At 50.4% G+C, this 22,444-nt stretch overlaps 1 protein-coding gene across 7 annotated transcripts in view; it reads left to right on the forward strand.

Annotated features, from left to right (window-relative positions):
• Kirrel3 (kirre like nephrin family adhesion molecule 3) overlaps positions 1–22,444 on the forward strand; it is a 562,524-nt gene that overhangs the window by 534,129 nt on the left and 5,951 nt on the right. For 4 of the 7 annotated variants that reach the window (XM_026779203.1, XM_026779204.1, XM_013346296.2 and 1 more), the window contains 9 exons: positions 715–820; positions 6,375–6,523; positions 7,951–8,078; positions 8,916–9,042; positions 12,114–12,214; positions 15,162–15,360; positions 16,718–16,753; positions 19,997–20,179; positions 21,443–21,552. In XM_026779203.1, the coding sequence (XP_026635004.1) occupies positions 715–820; positions 6,375–6,523; positions 7,951–8,078; positions 8,916–9,042; positions 12,114–12,214; positions 15,162–15,360; positions 16,718–16,753; positions 19,997–20,179; positions 21,443–21,552 (1,139 nt within the window). The remainder of the gene's footprint in view (positions 1–714; positions 821–6,374; positions 6,524–7,950; positions 8,079–8,915; positions 9,043–12,113; positions 12,215–15,161; positions 15,361–16,717; positions 16,754–19,996; positions 20,180–21,442; positions 21,553–22,444) is intronic. The other 3 variants (XM_026779208.1, XM_026779205.1, XM_026779207.1) reach the window with 2 other exon arrangements.

Here is a 22,444-nt window from a genome sequence, read left to right on the forward strand (position 1 = left end):
CTCTCTCTCTCTCTCTCTCTCTCTCTCTCTCTCTCTCTCTCCCTTCCTCATGTCTGCATATGTCTCTGTCCCTCTGGGTTCTCTGTCTCTCCCTGTGGTCCTCACATCTCTCCTCTATGTTATACGCTTTGCCACGCCCACCCCAAACCCTTCCGTGTGCTCTTTCTGTGGCTCCCATCTCCCAGTTTCTGTCTTTTCCACCTCAGATCACTTAGAGCTTCAGAGTGTGCTTCCTATCTTGTCAGAGGAAAAAACGAGCGACCCCCGCACAGGATGCTGAGGGCCTGGTGACACCAGCCAGGACTCAGCAGAGATGATTGCATGATGAAAGGGTGTAGATGCCACTTTCAAGTTACCTGGAGCCCCGCAACCTTTACGTGGAGATAATAAACAGACATTTCACAGACAGAAAGCTTGTCCTGAGGGCTGACTGTCCCTTCCCACCACTCCCCTCGAGTGGACTGGATTGGAAGCTAGGCTGCACACACCTGGGGCCTGGGAAATCGGTGCACCAGAGACATATGTTCACTTCCCTTCAGACCTTGAGTCACAGAGAGACTGCACCCAGCACCCAGGGCTACCTGAAGCAGTCACTCCCAGACTCCGGGGACCCATCGTGATGGTTCCTGGGTGGGAGGAACCCTGGCTTTGACCTTCCATGCCTTCCTGCCCTGTTCCATCATCAGTCTGTATGCGACTCTCTTCTGCCTGCAGATCCCCCCCTTGTCAACTTGTCGGTAGAACCACAGCCGGTGCTGGAGGACAACATCGTCACGTTCCACTGCTCTGCAAAGGCCAACCCAGCTGTCACCCAGTACAGGTGAGCTTCGCTGCTGTGAAGACAGCTTGGTCTAAAGCTTCTCCACCCCGTGCCTGTCACGTGGCATGTCACACGTGTCCACAGGCTGTGCTTCACAGCAGGTGTCCAAACAGACTTCTCCACCCCTCCCCCACTCCAGCCCCACCCGCGAGCCAAGCAGACCCTCTGTTTTCTTCAAGCTCCCCTGCACTCCCTCTGCCAGGAAACCAGAGGTGCCTCTCCTGTTTCAATGGCTTGTTTATTCCATACTTCTAAAATGACAGAGCAAGGCTCAGATAAGTGATGAAACCACTAGCAGAATGGGTAAGTTAGTGTACTTAGCACTGGATACCTGGCCAGAGCTCAAGGGGCACCTGGGATCCTGCAGAGCCACCACCCCGCCCCGCGTCCTCATCCACAACACTAATAAAGGCATCACTGTTTCTCCCATGTTTGTCTCCGCCTTCTGACCGAGTTTCTCAGAGGCAGGAACTGCAATTTAGTCACTTATGGCTCTCAGCATGCAGTGTATCGCATGGCATAAACTAGACATTCCTTCCATGCATCTGACTGATCAAATACGCCTTCGGAGCTGCCGCTCTGGGCAGCTTTCTGTCTGTGCACATCACCACACAGCATTCCAGAAGCTAAGCGGCCTCACAGGTATCCAAGCGCAGGTGTGGCATGCTCGCTCCTTTAGATGTTTTGCAGAACTTCCAATGACCCTCACTTCCCAGCAGCCCAGGCTTGATGGCAGAGCCCAGGGCATCACCTCCACTATGGATACGAGCTATTAAGCTGCCACTTCTGCAAGTGGCACAAATGCTAATGGTCCCAGACTAGGAAAGCAATGACTAGGGATGTGGAGGAGAGGGAAGACATGAGGCACGAGGCCGAGCGGTCCCAGCAGGTGGAAGAAAGGGCAATGGACCACAGAAGATGCCACAGCAGGCTCAGGGTGGACATAGTGAACTTCTCTGGCTCCCTGTGGTGTGGATAATAGAGCAGCAGTGGGGTCAAAAGTCAGGGAGGCCCACAGTCTCTCTATCCATCCCTCCTGAGTTAACCCTTGCTGCACTGGAAGCAAGAAGATCAGACAGCCTCTGATGCCCACCACAAAGGTGAAGAACCTCCCACTCCCAGGAATCCTGGGATCCAGTCAGTCCCAGAGACTGGTTTGGCCTGGATCTGGCACTGCCCAGAAGTGACAGAATATGCAGAAGGAACTAAAAATGGTTTCTGTCTCTGGGCTTCTAACTGCACCTGCCATCTCTGCGTTTCTCTCCTGTCTGACCCCAGCTCTCAGCTCAAGGTCCCTAGACAGGTATCCTGTACCCAGGAGACACTTCAAATGCCAGTTCCCTTCTCATCCATAAGCATCCCCCACCAGACAGGCACACAGCCCGTCCACTGACCATCACAGCGATCCCCCAGATGCCTATGGGGCCCTAGAGATTGGAACACTCAACCCCCCATTTCCATGTCACTGCCAGACTCCCTGTGACCCGAGGGCCCAGTGATCTGTGGAACAAGCATGGCAGCATGCCCTCCACCTGCCATCTGACCTCAGTAGGGTACCCAGCTGCTAGGGATGACTCCCCTGATCACCCATCTCAAGGACGCAGAACAGCAAGGGCAAGGAGAAAGTGTGAGCCTACACCGGAGGTCATTTTGAAACACGTGATCCAACGTGAACAACCAGCAAATCTAGGTGATGAAAGATGACAGCTAGTGAGAATATTAAAACTCTTCTTTCAATTTGAAACTGGAGTTTCTTCAAGCTAACAAGTTAGTAAATGAACACAGAGAGAGCACGCAATTTCCCTGGACCAGTGTGTCCTGTGGGACGCCTTCCCTCCTTTCCTATCCTACCCTGGAGCGTATTTGAATCCCACGTGAGCTCCTGGTGTTAGAAGAGACACAGGGTGGCTAGGCTCCCTGCACATGACCACTGTTCTTGTTTGCTACCAATTCTTAGGACCTTCTGATTAACCGCTGGTTCTAAAAGCGTAGCAGTACCAGCTCGGGCTTGCTCTAAGACTCAGAAGACCTTGGGAGCCCTTCTGGCTCCCGGGAAGTGGCGGGAAAGCCAGGGTGGTTGGCCTGGTCTGTTGAGGCAAGAAGAGGTTTGGAGCCCCTGTTGCGCCCCTTCCCTCCACCAAAGTCTTGCCAGCCCCCCACTTCCATTTTCATGTTGCACTTGTACCCAGGAGGAAATGCCCTAAGCAAGTCTATAACAGAACTACATTAATATTTTGTCCCCAAATGACGTTGACAAGAGTATAGGAATCTTTGCTTCTTCCGTTCGTTCATCTTGATTGTTTCCCCTCCCACCCCCATCCACCTAAGAGGCTGTAATCTCTGAAATTAAACATGTTCCCTCTCTCAACCCTACCCTGAGATGGCCCTGACTGAGCATGGGCGTTGCCTCTTCACTGTCCGCAGGGACTCAGAGCCTGGGTTAGTGGACCAGGCTTATACACAAGAGGTGCTCTGGACTTTATCCGCTGGAGGGCTCCAGCAGATACGGGATAACAGAACACAATACAAGATAAAAGCATACAGGGCTGTTTGACACACCAGCCTACAGATGTGACATGTTGGGCCTCTTGATTCTGTGATATAAATAATTAATCCTCTTACATTTGTTCAGACCAAATTAGACATTGATTGAAAAGGCTTAAGCTAAAGCAGTCCGGCGAGGGCCTGGGGGAGAATGTGAAGATGCAGTGGTGGGGACCAGGCAGAGGGGGCTGAGCCACAGACTGTGAGGGGATATGTGGGTTAGGAAGGAAACTGCTCTTCGGCTCTGGAACCCTGAGGTCCAGTACTGGAATGAGATATTCTCAGGCTGAGTGCTTCTGGAAGGGCTTACAGGGGGCTGTTTGATGTGCGAAGGGAGTAAGAGAGGGGAAGGAAGACTGGATAGTCAAGATAAGAGACCCCTTAATGAGTTTGGAGGGGGTCCCCTTCCAAAAAAAGCCCAGGGTTCAGCCTCCTGAAATCCAGTCCTGTAGACAACTCCCTCCTTCTACCATGACCCTGAAACAGGAGATTCAGACCGTCCTTCCTGTCATCTTCTCTTTGGAGACTCGACTCAGATTTCACCTAAAGTGGAAAACTTCCCATGACCAGCCTTTCCTAATCCTTCTCCTTCTCTCTGGTTCCTTTGGGTGTAAAGAAATGCCCTCCTGGCATGCAAGGTGCAGCCACAGGTCCTGGAGTACTGGGTTTCAAGCCTATTGGACCCCAGGAGTTCCAACAATCAGATCCTGGGGAGCGTGACCCTCCCTAAGCTCCCCCCCAGAAAGAGAGGGAAGAAGATTCCATTTTCTCCAGGATTCCCCCAAAGAAACACAGCCTGCCTGTCTGAACCGATATCCCTGGGCACAGACACAGGCCCAGCCCCAGCTATATGCTGTGAGTATCAAGTGCAGAGAAAGCTTACCTGGGCCTCTCCTTACCCCACCCCCTCAGCAATCAGCTCCTCACCAGAGTCCCCACCACTTAGAAGCCCTCCCTCCAGCAGGGTGGAAGGAGTAGAGGCTGGACACTGATCCCCAGCTGTGTGTCTGGAATGGAATTAATCCACCTCAGGCAGGGGCCGTGCCTGACTATTAAGTCTGGTCATTAAATTAAAGTTAGGAATTGAAACGACTCATGAATAACTCATAATGGTTTGCTGGGAAGCTCCTTAAGCTCTCAGGGAGCTATGGTTTGCTCTGTTGTTAAACTGTAATTGTTATTATTAATTGTGTTCTTAATAGTTACTCGATATTAATTCGCGATAACAACCACACGGCGCCAGTCTAGGTGTTCCTTGGGATGTGGAGAAGTAGCCATCTCTCTAGGGGCTAGGCAGGACACACTGGGCTGAGAACCAGTGGAGAGAGGGAGGAGATAGGCTCAGTATCGCCAAGAAAGGGCCGGGAGCAGCAGAAGGAAGGGAAGAGGAGCAGCAGAGGTCCCCAGGAGGGGCAAGTACATTCAACAGCAGAGGAGCCCAGAGGCTCTGGAGCTCTGGAAACATCCCAAGACCGGCTGCAGAGTCCCAGGGGCCTGGTTAGAAGTTTCGTGTTCTCAAAGAGTGAATGTTGTGTACAATAAGTTTAAACCAAAAAGCTGTAAATGCTTTCCCTTTAGGGATCTAAAATCTACATCTACACAAACACACACACACACACATATAAATTCATACTCACGCATGTAAACCCTCATAGGCACACATACACACATGCATGTACACCTGCACGCATACAAATCTTCACATACACAAACACATGCACATAGACACACACACACACTTGCACACATTTATATTCTCACATGCGCACATATACACATATGTAAATATTCATAGACATTTACTTACCTGCACTCATCTGCATATGTGTACATGCATGCACATATACCTACACACATGTAAATCCCTTATATGGACACAAAAACACATATCCACATTTATATTCATGAAACTCCCTTATTTACACAAGCACACAAGCACATACTCACAAGTGCACACAGGCAAACCTTTGTGTGCACACACGTGCACATTCTCACGCTTACAGATGCACACATATATGCATGCACATATTCAAACTTGCATGCAAACAAACTCCTTCATGTACATTTATACACCCATGTCCTTTCACAGATTCACTTGCACACAAATTCTCGTGTACACGTATGTAAATATAGGCATGCATGCATATACTCACACTTGCACACCACACATGGAAACCCTCATGAGCGTATGTGCATACATTATACGTGTTTTTGCACGTGAACACACGCATATGTACATGATGGTCATCTGTGACCTCTTTAATATGGTGATCACTACTCCAGGACTAAGACCAACCATGAAGCCTGAGAGTTCACAGTTTCTTCCTTTCAGTACTGTACTGATCAGCTCATGGGAGAATTTTTCTACCCATTGATCCCCACTCAACTTGGGCTAATGGGTCTGTGGCCCCAAAGGAACAAAGCCAGGGTGGAAGGACAGAGTTAACAGTAAAATCAAGTCCCTACCCTAGAAGGGAGGCTGAAAAGATTTCCAAGAAGACGGGCACAATGAGGGATATGCACAGGGGCAGGAGATGGGTCAGAGGTGAGTAAGAGCATAATGCAGAGGTTCAGTAACCTCGTCCTACATCTTCTTGCTGGAAACCAAACTTGTGTGTATAGGGAGATGCACACACTCATGTGCGTAATGTACTGTATATACAGGGCATGCACCATTAGCCCTCACCTCAGATGCCGTGCCCTCAGCCTCCCGCCTTTCCCTACAAGATCCAGGAGAGGGACCAGAACAGAGTATGGCCAGGCTGTCTGGTCACGAGAGCTGGATTAGCTAATGACCTGGATACCATGGAGTGATCAGCCAGGTAACTCTGCCACCTCCGGCGTGACTTACTTGTCAAGTGCCTCCGACTGCGTGGTGACCACGGTTCAGAGTCAATCACCTGCATGACCACGTTGTGGGTACAAGATCATCCCCTCCTTGTTTCCTCGAAGGATAGATATGTCTAGCTTCCCAAAGGATGCCCCCATCAACCTCTGGCCTCCATTGCAGGTGGGCCAAACGGGGTCAAATCATCAAAGAAGCATCTGGGGAGCTGTACAGGACCACCGTGGACTACACATACTTCTCGGAGCCTGTGTCCTGTGAAGTGACCAATGCCCTGGGCAGTACCAACCTCAGCCGTACGGTGGACGTCTACTGTGAGTGTGGGGACTCAGAAGACCCTGACAGTGGGTGGAGTCTCACTGAGACTCATCACCCACAGTCTAGGGTACCACATTTTGTGCTTACAGCTTCCCCTGCTACCACTCCTACTTAGATCTTGGACTGCTCCAACAGCCCAGAGCGCAGTGACTAGTCACCATGGACTGGGGGACCTGACCAGCAAGAATCGAGGGCCAGCATGACTGTTAGAGCACCCTTGTATCCCAATCACCTCCTAATAATCCACCTTGGGGGTTTCACCATATAATTCTGAGGGAGACACAAACATACAGTCCATGCGTATATCTTATTATTTCTATTTTCAAAATGAGGGAGATGGACACTCAAGCACACACAGTGACTAAGTGGTAGGGTGACTTACGACTTAACTGAGACCAAACAATGGCCAAATCCATTACCTGTGCACACACACGCCACCGTCCCACCAAGGGGACTCATAGCCCCCTCTTCTCACCAGTGGCCCAACAGATGAGGCAACCTAGTTAGTGGGGTGCATTCAGAAGCAGTTACAAAAACCAGAGTGGCGGCACATGCCTGCGATCCAAGCCCTCAAACGGCTAAGGCAGGAAGACTGCCTCGAGTTGGAGGCCAGCCTGAGCCGCCATCGCAACAGCACATGTGGCCAGCTCACATATGCCCTTTAGTTTTAAAAGCACTTTCACAAACTTGACGTGGCCCGACTCTTTCGTCCCACAAAGACTCAGCAGGTGTGTTGTCTTATCTGTTACATCTTGAAGCGAGTCTCTATCTCCCAATTCTAGAGTTCAGGCTTTATCCCTTCAAAGAAGTGCCCCCAAGGCCTTCCTGGGCAGCTCTCCAAATACCCTAGCCACTGTATGAAACAAGGTTTGGTCTATAGGCCAGTGTGCTGTAACAGGGCAGAGAAGGACTCACACGTACTTAGTAGAGGTGTCAGAAATGGGGCCAGGAGCTAGTCTACTTCTAGAAGGATAAGAAGAGTGTCTGTGGTGTCTCGGATAGAAGACACCCTGAAAAAGTACACTCTAGAAGGGTTCCAGTTGGGCCAAGTCATTTCAAGTCATGGTCCCAAAGCCCAGGATTCTGAAGCAGGAGATTCCCTGCACTTTCTGCAGCCAAACAGGACAGGGACAAAAAGGAAGGAGTTGAGAGGTAAACCAAGGCAAAAATTGGCCCAAGTGCATTCATCCTGTGGCTGGTACTGCCTACTCTGTGGGCCTGAGAAAAGTTGAGCCTGGAGAAGGGGGATCTCATCCTCACTTCCGGAGTCTGCTCCCATACCGCGTCAGAGACTTGAAACAGAGGTGACGAACCCAGTGCCTCCCTCCTTCCAGTTGGGGTGGGGGTGAAAAGAAGAGAGAAGAAGGCTGTCCAGAGCCTCCCAGCCCTCCTGAGCCCATTTCCTCTTCTCTCCCCATGGCAGTTGGTCCCCGGATGACCTCAGAACCACAGTCCCTGCTCGTAGATCTAGGCTCAGATGCCGTCTTCAGCTGCGCATGGATCGGCAACCCATCTCTCACCATCGTGTGGATGAAACGGGGTTCTGGTGTGGTGAGTCCTCAGGCCAGACTTCTGGGTTCTATGACAGAAACTGGGGGGGGGGGGCAGATAGGGAAGCAAGCAGGAGACTTTGGGGAGAGTCAATCTCTATAATAAGTCAAAGGGGTCCCAGAAAGAGAAATCGGAGCTCAAGGGCCTACCTGTACCCATATCACTCTGAGCACACTCTGCCCAGGCACTAGAAAAACTTCCAAACTTACCCTAGATAAATTTACCCTCAGTCTTAGCACAATGCTTTAGGGACAGGCAGAAGAAGCCAACCTTTGGGTAGCCTATTATGTTCTCCGAGTTGCAGCACTGTTCCAGATGGGGTCACTGCCCCCATTATACAGATGAGCCTCTGAGATAGTAACTGACCTATACCATGGAGGCATCCAGGGCTGGAGCCAGGAATAGCTAGTGTCTAAGACTGTGGTCATAGCATCGCCTCCAGCTGTCTCCCACGGGGATAGTAAGCATGACTCTGAAAACCTGGATTCAAGGGCCCTCCACATTCAGTTGTAGGGTAATTTTACCCATGGGCAGCTGGGAGGTCACAGGAGAGTAGCATCCATCTCTCGGTATGAAGAAGCCATGGGTCCTCGGTTAGGGAGTCTCATTCTTCTAGTGCCACCATGCACTACACTCACAGGAGTGCAGCTGGAAGAAGGGGGTGTCCATGTTTGGGGGGAGGGGAGTTTCCTCTCCAAAGTCTAAATGGTACCATCTGCCTCCTAACTGCACGTCACCTTGGTGTTTACAGAGATGCTGGCCTCTATGTCAGCCAGCGACCCCAGGCAGAGGCAGCCTTCCCTTACTCTTTGTGTCTGATCCTCCCCCTCCTCCTAGGTCCTGAGCAATGAGAAGACCCTGACCCTCAAATCTGTCCGCCAGGAGGATGCCGGGAAGTACGTGTGCCGAGCTGTGGTGCCCCGGGTAGGAGCTGGGGAGAGAGAGGTGACCTTGACTGTCAATGGTAAGGGTCTCATGCAAACAGCACAATGTGGGGGGGAACGGGAAGGAGGGGAAAGAGTTAAGGCATCTTAATACCAGGCATCGTCCCCCCCAAAGGGGTAGTCACTGACTCTAGGCATTGTTGCCCCGAATATAGCATTCTGTCTGTCCGTGGAGGCAAAGGCAAGCTGGTAAGTTTGTGGACAACCTCCTCCTTTCCAATACCTTCAAAAGAATCCCAGCTGAGGAATGATTAGGTGATAAATTTTTATCCTGGCCAAGAAAAAGAGGTCAGAGGTCACAGGCCCTTGTGTGAGGCTTTAGGGTCCTGATCTGAAAGCAGGGTTTGAGCCAAGTTCTGGAAACGAACCGAAGTGACTTTATCTCAACCTAGGAAACCACCCATGGAAAACCATGTATTCTCCCCCTTTTCTGGAAAAACAAGCCCAGCTGGATGCCTCCCCAGCACCCCTCCACTGTCCCCATTGCTCAGTTCCTGCCCAGTCGTTCTTCTCCTCTCCTGAGAGAGGCACCGGCTGCAGAGGCACGGACCTGGTCTACTCAATCTGCCCAGAGCCCAGAGCACTCACACATCACCTGCCCCAGGCAGAACCCAGGCTCCCAAGCCCTCCTGCCTTTCCTGCGTGTCCCCAGGATGCCACCAATAAATTGGCACTGCAGGGCTAAAAATAACAGCATCTGATCGCGCCTCCGTATATCCATGGCAACACAGGCTGCAGCCTTTTCCTGCCGCGCCGCGCCGAGTCTGACACTCCTCAGTGCGCCAGGCCACAGCGAAATCGGCCGCCCTCCCCACTGCCCACTCTGGGGAGGGCGCTGAGGAGCCAAGCTGCCAGGCCTGTTGTCAGCTGTAACCCGGAGGCTAAGGACCCTCAGACACACGTTCCCACCAGAATCCCCAAACCTGGAGCTATTAACTGAGCATCCTTGTGTCTCGGGGAAAGGGGCTGTAAGGAGGGGCTGGCATTTTTACTGTTGCTCTAAGACATCCGGGCATTTCTCAATGGGGACTTAAAGAGACTTTTTTGGGGGAAAGAACTCTTCCTTTGCTCCTGGGAAACACACACACCTCGGAGGGACCCACATTCCAGGGCAGGCTCTGGCATCCAGCCAACATGTATTCTCTCAGCCTGCACATCTTCCCTGCGTGGCTGGACGGAGCACAGCTGAAGGAATCAGCAGGAGGAAGGAAGCTTCCCTATGCTTACTTTCTGCTAATCCCACCGAGATTGGGGCCTGGAGGAAATGACTCTAAGGGAGGAACCTGCTCAGGGGTGGGACTGTCCATCTGCCTGTAATTGAACACCGGGTGGAGGGGTGGTGAGCCTGGTACATAGGAACCTGGGTGCCTAGAATACAGCCATCTCCAGCTCTGCAACCCCTTCAGTGAGTGACAGCCACTCCAGTGGCCTTTGGGAAGTGAATTGACTCCGCTGTAACCTGAGCTGGCTCTCTGGGCCCGGTTTCCTTTACCCTAGTTTTTTGTTTTCTTTTAAGAAGCCTGTAAACGCATATGTATTTGTTGACAGCTTTTAGAGCCCTGCGAACCCCTGGGGGATTCCTAGTTCCTGGGAAATGAGAGGAAAAGATTTTATGGTATCATCACTTCTCAGCCCAGCTGCAAAGCAAAGCATTACCCAGGGTCCTCAGAATGTAGGGCCGCTGTGGCTTGGGGCCAAAGGCTTCTTAGAGCCAAGGAACTCGGAGGAAAGCAAGAGTCAGCTCATCTTTAAAGCCTTCTGAGGGCAAAAGCTTGTACCTTGAAGTCACCTATATCCTGTGCACCAGATAGAGTTGTTTCCATTCTAAACTCAGAAGCCATCTCTCCCAATACCTCTTTCCCCCTTGGCTGAGAACTACTCATAGAAATGCAAATCTGTTTTAATTAAGGTGGTTAATAAACAGCAATTATGTTTTCAGCAATTTTTGTTTTGTTCTCGGCATAATTTTGCCTGTTCTCCAGATCTCTCCCTCTGTTCTGCAGTCTAAATCCCAACCATCACCTCAGGGACTGGGAAATTGTGGGAGAAGGTTTTCACCCCCACCCTCAATCCCAATCTTCCAACTGCCTAGCCTAGCCCAGGAAGTCACCTGCAGATAAGGGACACTTAACTGGAAGTTTCATGAGACAGGCTTTATTCTGGATGGCATTTCTTGGCTGCCCAATGGGATAAATGAGACTGGACCACAGAAGCTAGCGCTCTCTCTCTCTCTCTCTCTCTCTCTCTCTCTCTCTCTCTCTCCATCTCTCTCTGTCTCCGTCTCTCCCTCTCTCCATCTCTCTCTGTCTCCGTCTCTCTCTCTCTCTCTCTCTCTCTCTCACACACACACACACACACACACACACACACACACACACTGTATGGGATAATTCTGGGTCTGTTGGAGCTGTTTTTTTTACCTGGCCTGGCCAACTGTTATGTGGAGACGAACAAGACAATCAACTACAGGATCATCTGAGACCTGCATAGGACTAAGGTCTATGAGCTCCGCTAGTACACTTCCCCTTTGCAGGGTAATTCCCACCCTTGGTGAAGGAACACATCACTTTTCTTCCCTTATCAACACAGCAGAGAAACCCGGTTTGTTAGGCAAGTGTGCCCTCTGGTGGACAACTGAGAAATGACTTGAATCCCAACAACGAAGCAAGGCTAGATGACATTCTTTCTCTTGCAGTCCTCTCTCAAGCTGGTGCTTGCCTTGACTCCCATCCCAAACTCACCACCTCCTTTGCAAAACATTCCCCATCTGCAAATAGAATTATTTTCTTTCCTCTGAAGCCAGTTGGTACTTTATCTGCATCGCTCCTATGGTATGAACACTCGCCAACTTTTATTATTTATGCCTTCTGGGGATTCTGACTTGGGAGCATTCACTCAGGGTCCCTGGAGAGGTTTATGACTAATTTATTTTCAGGTCCCCTTCCCCACACTCTGTCTTGCACGCACAGGCCTTCTGTAAATGTTTGCTGAATGTTTGGATTGGTGAATACACTCCTGAACCCACCAAAGAGGGTGCCAGCTGGGGCTTTGCGCTTCCTGCCTCCCTAACATGATGTCATCTTTCCAACAGGACCCCCCATCATCTCCAGCACACAGACCCAGCATGCTCTCCATGGTGAAAAAGGCCAGATCAAGTGCTTCATCCGGAGCACACCGCCGCCTGACCGAATCGTGAGTGTTCCAGGGAGGGAGGGTGGTGAGGGTACCAGCGGTGTACCTACTCCCAGTATCCATGGGTCACCTCTGCCAAAGCCTGGGCAGCCTGCAAACTGTGCAGGCTCTGGAGCTTCCCTTCCCACTGTAGTGGGAAACGATACCTATCTGTGTCTGGAGAACACACCCTGAAGACAAAAAAAGGGGAAGGCAGCCTCTTGTCTCGGAACAGGCAAGCTTGGGGATGCTCAAGCCTCCAAGCCACCCATGCCTGCATCTCCCAGAATCATCCTCTTCAGACTCTTCTGCCAAATATCCAGGGCGTACACTGTGTCTTCCCGATAGAAACAGTCCTTCTAAAATGGCCACTGTGTTATCCTGTCCTCTTCCAACCCCTCAGCCTCTAAAGCAGACCAAACAGCCTCTGGAGTTCACCAGCATTTGCAGGGTGGTGTTTGCATTTAAGAAAGACTTAAGTTGTTTGATTTCTTATCATTGTGTGAGTAGGACCTGGAGGTGGAGTAAATGCCATAGTGCATGAGTGGGAGATCAGGGGCAACTTTGTGGAGTCAGCTCTCTTCTTTCACACTTAGGTAGGTTTTGGAGATCCAGCTCAGGTCATCGGGGCCCCTGTGGCAAGCGCCTTACCCACTAAGCCCTCTTTTTAAATAGAAGATTGGACGCTCCAGTTTATCTGAAACTGATAGCTGCTCCAGTAAGAAAACAAAGAAAAGGGAAGCTTATTGTAGCTCTTCTGAGGGAAAGTGTTGTTTTAGTAAGCCTCTGCCCAGTGATGGTGTCTTAGTTACTTTATATCACTGTAACAAAACACCAAGACCAAGGTAACTTGGTAGCATAGGAAAGTTTTTAATTGGGCTTACAGGTCAGAGAGGTGGAGTTCACAATGGCAGAGCAAGGGCATAGTGGCAGGAACAGCTGAGCGCTCCAAGTCTTGATATACAAATAGGAGGCAGACAACCAACTGGGAATAACACTAGCCTTCTTGAAACCTCAAAGCCCACCCCGGTGACCCACCTTTTCCAACAAAACCTCGCTTTCTAATCCTTCCCAAACAGTTTCATTAATGTAGATCAAGTATTCAAACACAGGAGCCTATGAGGGCAGTTCTCATTCAAACTAGCACAGATGGTCTTGCTAGAGGACTGCCCAGAAGCCAGCTCCACAGTACGACGGTGCAGGAAGGCTATGACGCAGATGAGCACTGCTCAGATAAGAGCCTTGGTGTGCCAGAGATGCTGTCTGATAAACTAAAAAGTTGTTAAAGAGCATTGCTGTTAAATATTGTCTCAGGCATTTGGCTCATTTACTGCCTGAAAGAGTCATATAAAATTGCAAATAATTGCACATAGTAACTATTACCTATGCCTCCCATCACTCCTTAGGTTTTTTAATTCTAAGTCTAACACATAACAATGGTAGATCTCCTTTTGTCACTCTTGAGCGTCGGTATGCCGTCTTTCTCTTTATAGTTATTTATTTCTAGGCTAGTGATTCTCACTAGGTCCCCTAGAGGCATCAAGCAATGTCTGGAGGCCCTTGTGGTTGCCACAGTGTGAGGGGTGCTAGCCTTAGTGAGTAGAATTAGCGTGCCACAAAGAGCCCCCCACTAAGAAGGGTCTGGTCCAGAGAGAGAAAAGCCAGGCTCTCACTTCTGTCATTGAGCATGGAATAAGGTTACATTTATGGCTGACTTGATAAAATTCATGCAAAGACATCCTGTAAATAAAGAGATGGAGATGATGGCACATGCAATTCTAAACATACTCCTGTAAAAACGGCGTGGTGGCCCATACCTGTAATCTCAACAGTGGGAGAGAAAACAGAGGAATAAGCAATTCAAGGTCACCTTGTTACAACAAGAGGTGGAGAGCAGTCTGGTAATAACCTGCCTTCCAGAATTTGTAAAGTCACTGTGAACCATCTCTCCAAGGCCCAGCACTAGGGAATCCCAGACAGGTGGCCATGTGGAGGACTACATGGCTACCACGTAGGGTCGCTCTTTGTCTAGTAAATGCTCCCAGTGCAGCATCACATAGAATGTCCTTGAGATGTCCTCAACCTGGGTGGGTGTGCATGTACATGGTCAGCTGAAGATGTGTGCATGCATTGTGTGTGCGTGATGTGCTATATACTGTGATGTGTGTGTGTGATGCTCGTGTGTAATGGTGTGTGTATATGTGCATTTGCATCAATATGTGTTCTTGGTGTGTGTGATATGGTATGATTACACAATGTGTTCTGGTATGTTTATATGTACATGCTGGTGGAATTCAGTATCTGATGTGCTATTGTGTGTCACGGTGTGTGTATATGTATATGTATTTGAGGTATATGTATGTGGAGATGTAGTTTTGATGTGTGTATATAAACATGAATGTTTGTATGTATGGCATGTTGAGTATATGTGGTGTAGCATATGTTTATATGGTGTGATATATTTATGCATACTGTGGCACATATACACATGTACATTGTGATGTGATGTAGTATACGAGTTCCTTTGAATACCAGGCTTGTGTCATGTGCTTGTGTACAAAAGCGTTTGTGGTGTGTGTGCTTATATGCATGCATGTGTATAATATACTGTACATGTGTGTTTATTTGTATATGGAATAATGCATATACATACCATGTTTGCACATGTTGATGTGCATGTGTGTGTTGAGCATTCATATGTATTTTGTAATGTGCACGTGTGTCTGTGCTTGTGGTGTGAGGTATGTGTGTACACACTTAGAGTAGACACATGTTGGTCATATGTTTGATATGGTGTCTATGTACCTGTATGATAATGTGTTTGTATGGGCTGATTGTATTCGGGACGTGTGTTTAGGTTGGTGGTGTGTGGCAGTGACTGTAGACATGAGCCTAACTATGTCAGCATCTTGGAGGGGTGATACCGTCATCCTGATATGGACTCTCCTAACCCTGCACAATCTGGCAGGCCTGGTCCTGGAAGGAGAATGTGCTGGAATCAGGGACATCAGGGCGCTACACGGTGGAGACAGTGAGCACGGAGGAAGGCGTCATCTCCACGTTGACCATTAGCAACATTGTGCGTGCTGACTTCCAGACTATCTACAACTGTACAGCCTGGAACAGCTTCGGCTCTGACACAGAGATCATCCGACTCAAGGAACAAGGTGAGAACTACCAGGGTGCCCAGGGAGCAAGGAGAGGCATAGTGCTCTTCCTAAATGCCACGTAGCCTCACATAGCTACCTTCTGCAGCAATGGGCATTGGCCCCAGCAAGGGAAAAAAACTACTCTGAGCGATGGCCTCTGAGGCTGTTCAGGAAAGGGTGACCACAGAGTGAGCTGGGCTCCTGGCAGTGATAAATACCCAACGGCTTCCAAAGACCCTGGCTTCCACCCATTCTGCCCAAGGATGAGCCAAAGCTAAGGCTGAAGGGCAGCCCTGCCTATGTGAGGGCGTGGGGGCTGGGCTCAGAGCACTTGCAACCCCCAGGAGACACCTGGACCACTGTACCCTAGAGGAGACACTATTCAATTCTGGAGCACCGAGCTTCTGGATTTTGAGAGAGAGAGAGAGAGAGAGAGAGAGAGAGAGAGAGAGAGAGAGAGAGAGGAAGAAGAGGAGGAGGAAAGATGACGTAAGCTTACTTCACTATGCCCCATCTCTAGAACCCCATACGCCCATTGCTTAGCTCCTGGTCTTAGCTAAGAGCTTGGTCTCATGCTGCACGTGGGGGGGTGTGCCTGAACTCTTAGTTACACGGTACATTGAGGTAGCAAAATCACTTGAGCCCACACATTCAAGACCAGCCTAGCCACCACAATAAGTCCTTGTCCCAGAACAAACACTAGAACTCCGGTCTCCATTTAAAGTTCCCTGGCTCAGACTACCAAACGGAGAGTCCCGGAAAGATGAGAGCTGGGCCAGATAAGCTCCCTTGGCACATAGCAGCAGCGTGTTTGCAGGTCTTCCCTTTGCCAGCCAGTGCCCAGCCCTGGGGCTCAGGGGTGGTGTTCAGCAGGCCTGGGCCTCTGCATCAGAGGTTGGAAGCCCAGCGAGTGGTCCCCAACAGACCCCTCAAGCCTCAGTAAGTCACCTAGGATCACAAGTCTCAGTGTCTCCAAACACCTCTTCCTAATAGGTGTTGCTTTGCATAACGCTTTGCATATAATTTGCATAATACCATCCACACATCATCCAAACCTCCCTGGTACCCTGTTGCCTACCCTCTTTGTCTTCCCCTCGATGCCCTCACCCCTGTGCCCTCCTCTAATACTCTCACCCACCCTCAAAACCTCTCCTCCAGGTTTGACTTTTCTCTGTCCCTACCCCTGTTCCGGAGGGCCGGAGTCAGGCTGCATGAACTCAAGTTCAGCTGGGGGAACCTGGATCTGTGGGTCAGCCCCAGAGACATGACAGAGGAGGGAATCCCCCTTTCACCCCTCCAGGTGACCAATTCCCTGTCCCACCCTACCCTGGCCAGCCAGGCCCTGGCTATGGACGCTTGCTTTATTTCCAAACAGGTTCGGAAATGAAGTCGGGAGCCGGGCTGGAAGCAGGTACGAAGGAGGAGCCGATGAGAACTGCCCGGGATGGAGGGAGGGGCTCTTGGATAGTAGGGGAGGGGCTCAATAGGGGGCAGGGAGGCTGCTAAGTTCTCTGTCCACCCCAGGTCAAGGATTTAGTGAAGTCAGAGCAGTGGGAGAGGGGCTCCCCGCAACTGGCGTCCAGGCACCCCAGACACCTGTCTAATACTACAGTCCAGGGCTCCTTCCTCCCCAGGACACAGCTCTAGCACCCCACCCCCTATCCCTCATCCTCAGAAACCCTGACTCCCATCCCTTCCCTGGCCTCCCTCCACTTCCAGGCCCTCCATGACTCTGCTCCTCAGTACCATCCCCAGCTCAACATTGCTCCCCAGGGGCGTGGGGCTTGTTTCATTGATGCTTGCTGGCTCACCACCTTCCCTGTTCCCTGTATCCCCCATGGAAGCATCATCTCATCGTCAAGTCAAGGCTGCTGGACACTACCCCTCCAGGGCTCCCATAGCAGAGTGGTCACCAAGCTCCATGGGATGATTGGTTCCATCTAGACAACTGTCCCCTCTGCACCCCCAGGCAGGACACCAGAGTAGAACAGCAGGACTTGGTAAATCCTCCTCTGCAGGAGTGGCCATGGGCCTGAGGATCTTCCGTCTCAGTCCTCTGCCCACACTGGTTGTCCAGCCTACGCCACTCCATTAATTAGCTACCCGTGGACCCCACGTCCTCCACTCCCTGGACACACATGCCCTTCTCAGAGCACCAGTCTAGATCACAACCACCCCGCAGAGGCCCCTGTGGTCCATCCAGAAGCAGCAATTATCTGCCACCTAAATCTTCAGACTCTCCAGGAGTCCAGGTCCTGTGGAGTTACTCTCTCCTGTCTCTATGTCATGCCCCTTCCTCCTTCAGTGACTAAGACCCCTCAGGCCCAGTCCCCTTCCTTAGATGGAAAGGACCAAGCAAGGGAACCCCTCCCCAGTCCTTCTCAAAGGGACGTTCTGTCCAGAAAGAAGTAGCCTTAAAAGATGAACTAAATCAAACTTCAAGGGGCCAGGAGAGGAGGAGACATACTGGGGATCTGGTAAGGGATGCCACCTGCCTTCACAGATCCCTTCTCCTCTGCCACTGCTTACCCAAGATGCACCCATCCCCTGTTGTTAACAACGCAAGGCAATGTGGACGTAGAGGGCACAAGTCAGCAGTGACCACCATTCTGTCGCCTTGGTTCTCTGAGCTATGGATGGAAAGTTGAAACCTGGTGGTTTTAAGAGAGTATGCACTGGCTCTGAGAGGAGCTGAGACACCCCTGAGTTTCCCCTAGGAAATGTACTAGGGATCCCAAGAGTGCCAGATCTAACACAAAACAAAGAAATTCAAACCACAGAACCAATGAGGTTTAACCAGAAACATCTGTTTGTCAAAGCCAGCTTGGCTGAGATCCCATCTTTTTTTCTCAGTCCTGTTTTCTGAGCCCAACCCCCACACTTCCCCTTTGAGTCTTGGGGATTTGCCATTCTTACCTCCTCTCAGTCACCTCCTGTCACCTCTGCAGTAGTCTTGGCCACGAATAGGTAGGTAACAAAAGGATTCACGTCCAAACCCTGCGGTGGTGAGATACCAGATCTGCCTAGTAGGTGCCCCCCACTTCACAGCAACAGCTTGGGAACCAGAATCTCCGTGTTTCTTTCTCTCTAGTAAACTGGGGTCAGGGTAGCAGGGTACTCACTTAGTATGCATGAAACCCTAAGTTTCATTCCCAAAACAGCAAACGGAAAAAAAAAAAAAAAAAGAACAATGATGCGGTAACCAGAGCTCCAGAGCAAACACCTCGCCTTCTGCTGGTCAGCCCAGCCGGTGAATGTGGGTGGGGAAGGAGCTCAAGCATTCAGAGGAATTTCCTCCCAGCTAAGGCTTTTGTCTACCGCTGTCCTCCATACACACGGAGTAACTGGACCAAATCCTTGATGAGAGCTGGGCCCCTGGCTCTGCTCCAAGACCTTTCCCCACAGTCTTTCACCGAAAGCCCTTAACAGCCCCTGACTTCACACGATGACTACTCCACTCTACAGATAAGAGACAGGGAACATGCTGCTTGGAAGGTGGGATGAAGCAAGTGGGGACAATGAGCAAGCAACCTGGGCTGGATGGAGTCCATGACACCTGTAGGACACCATGTGACCCAGAGACCAGAGCAGGATGAACTTGGGAGTTGCATGAGGAGACCTCGGTTGAGCTTGTTCACACGCAGTAGCAACACGTGCCCTTGAATAGATCGCTTGACTTCTCTGGACTTCAGTGTCTTTACCAGATGAGAGGCTTGGATTCATTACCACCCAGTTTCTCTCCACCTCAGAATTTCCTAGAGCTGTTCCTGGTAGACGACTTGGGCCTAAAATCATGTGTTCAGGGCTCACACGCATCCATAGGATGAGCAGAGCTTTATGGGAAAACAGTCTCCCTTCCCGTATCATCACCTACCATTCTTGCCCATTTGGCAAGAGCCAGAGACAGGCTGGAAAAGGAGCAAAGTGAGGCTCCCTGGGCCCTTTGGGGCTGGAACAGGTGGCGGATGTTGAAGGGAGAAGGTGGGAAGCTCCTGGAAAGGAAAGGCTTTTTCTCCTGAGCACTGTGGTAGCAAAGAAAGATGTGATTGACCTCCCTGGCCCCAACACTTGCACATGTGGGTTGTGGGTCCTAATTCCCAGCAGGCTGGAAGGAGAAGTCGCCTCAGAGCTGAAAATCTTAAGAGTTGGTTGTGTGTACTCTCCCCGTACCACGGGAAGGGAAGTACGGAAGAAGCCGAACAAACAAGGGCAGGGACCATCACCATGTTTTGTTTTTTTTTCAAAGAAAAGCCATGGACTTATGACTCACCAGCTGCTGCATGCATTACAGATCCCTTCCTCAATGCTGAAGAGAGCTAAATTAGGCTAGCCTCACCCTGCATCTCTAGTTTTCTTCCCCACCCCACCCCCCGGCCCTCCACTGTCTGGTCTAGCATCTTACCCTTCCCCTGGCTCCTCTTACTCTCCACCTACCCTGTGTCCTCTATCCAGCCTTAGCATTCCTATCCAGAGCTGACCCCTATTGGACCATCTGTGCCTGCCCAGGCCTGACCAAGACATTCCCAAGAGGGACCCAGACAGCAGTGGTCTGGTCCCAGCTTGACGGGGGCTGCACCTGAGGGACTGGGTAGGGTTCTAGTGGGACAGTAGGTTTCCTTGTCCCTCATCAGCCTTGTCTGTTTCTCTCCCACAGAGTCTGTGCCAATGGCCGTCATCATCGGGGTGGCCGTAGGAGCTGGCGTGGCCTTCCTCGTCCTAATGGCAACCATTGTGGCCTTCTGCTGTGCCCGTTCCCAGAGAAGTACGGGAGGGAGACCCGGGATCTCAGGGAGGGGGACAGAGAAAAAGGCCAGGCTTAGACTGCCCAGGAGAGCAAGTAAGCAGGAGTGCAACGAACGGGCCATAACAGTGTTGTGAGCTCCTGGGGCAGGGATGGGTACGATGCTCTGTTATGCACCTGGAGGGTGTCTGGCAGCAAGTGGGAGCTCCACTGAGGCTGAGCCAAACCCAGCTGGCCTCCATCTAGAAGGACAGGCCACAGCGCTCTGGGTTGGACATCTAGCACTCTTATTTGGGGTGGATAAAAAAAATCTCAGAGGGAAGGGGGTGGTTTGACCCTCCTTGTTCTGCAAACTACTAGCTTAACCTGAAAAGCAAGTCAGCCACACAGGGCATGAAAGCATGTGAAGAGTTGTTCTGGTTTAAATATCTTTCATCATTAGCAGTACAGTTCAAGCGCCAGCACACTCTTAAAGAATGTATGTACATAGGGCTCAGGTCCGGAACACCTTACCCTTGTAAGGGAGAGAAGTAAGACAGCAGAGTTGAGTTGGAGATAGGTGTGGTGCAGTCTTCTACTCTGTGACCCTGGGCAAGTCACATGTGCTTAAGACCCCAGTTTCCTCATTTGTGATATTAGAGGGTGGGATGGCAAGACTCTGGTGACTCCAGCCAACTCTGAGCTTCTAGAATCAGGATGCGTTGAATCACCAGAACAGGTTGCCATCACCTTGTTGGAAGGAAGCCACTGTTTTCCCTAACATATTCTCCACTGCCATCTAAGCAACCTTACCTACAACCTTACCCAACAAGATGGCCCTGCTGCCTCTGCATAGGAATGATAGGAGAGCAGATTTCAGTAAGATTTGTCTCACAGGCTGCTCCTCGTTCAGGGAAGCCAGACCTCTGTGTGCTCTGGATTGGATAGGAGACCTTATGATCTTTTTATCATTAAGATTTGTAACTCTAGAAATGGGGCGTTCAAATCCAGGTACAGAAGGACAGAGACAACTTCTGAAAGAGAATGGGGACTCAGGATGACAGGGCCTAGCTACGTGAGGGGAGGGGATGAAGGAGGACAACCTCTCCAGCCACAGGAGATTCTGATGCTTCTGTGCCCAGGAGCTGGGCAGCCTGCATGGGCAGCCTTTGAAACCCATTCTAATCGAAAGGAGATCTCCACAGAGGGCCTGTGGGTGGGGAACCCTCAAAACTTCAAATTCACAGTCTGAGGGGAGGGTAAATTCTGAGGTGGGGTGGGGAAACGGGTGGCAGCACGGGGCTGTGGGGAAGTTGACCTCTCTCGCCTGAGGATGAGAACTGAATTTTTTGTCTACACTTTCTCTTATCTTCTGTCTAGATCTCAAAGGTGTTGTGTCAGCCAAAAATGATATCCGAGTGGAGATTGTACACAAGGAGCCAACTTCTGGTCGGGAGGCTGAAGATCACACCACCATCAAGCAGCTGATGGTAAGAATGCCACCCGTGCCCCACTCCATCCTGAGAACAGAGATTCTTTGATCCTCTCCATCCTGCTGTGAGGCAGCTCATCCAGAAAAACCCCTCCTGCCCCAGGCCTACGCTCAGCCAATGAGCATTTTGCCTGTGCATCTGTGAAGTAATATGGGAGATTCAAAGACATGTATAATGCATGTAAAATGACCTGGATCCTGACCACTGAGAAGGGAAAAAAAAATCCATGCTTAAATTTACATGTGTGCCTACATGCAGTCTACACACACACACACACACACACACACACACAGACACACACACACACACAAAGTCCTCCAGGAGCACTGGTTCCTTCTTGGGAATTGGATGTCTATCAGAAGCAAATGTAAAACTTCTCCAGCAGCACCAAGCCGGCACCTCCTCTTCCTGATCCTCTTTTCAAAGACCAGAATGCGCCTCTCTGTCCAGGCAGAAGCCTACTAAGCTATGCCAGAAGCTCATAGAGCGCACTTTAAATGGTAGGAATATCTGGGAACAAGAGAGCAAGGATTAAAGGACATGGGCTTCTCTGAGCCTCAGTCTATGAGATGGATATAAGCAAAGTGATATGCAGGATCATCAGCAGGATCACAGGGGTAACAACCTGAGTAATATGGGCTACAGGAGGGTTTTCCCTTGACCTTTGTGTGGGATTTGGTCCCATGATTCCCAGATACTCAAATCTGAAGATGTGCAAGTCTCTTGTATAAAGTATGTATAGCATTTACCCAGAAACTACCTGTATTCTCTCCTATACATAAATCATCTCTACTTATAATATGTAATGTATTATAATGTGATATAAACAATTACTGTACCATATTGCTTAAGGATTAATGATGAGTAAAATATGCTTGTTCGGTACAGG

Source organism: Microtus ochrogaster, chromosome 5 (assembly GCF_000317375.1).
Source record: "Microtus ochrogaster isolate Prairie Vole_2 chromosome 5, MicOch1.0, whole genome shotgun sequence".
In the NCBI taxonomy this organism is placed as follows: Eukaryota; Metazoa; Chordata; class Mammalia; order Rodentia; family Cricetidae; genus Microtus; species Microtus ochrogaster.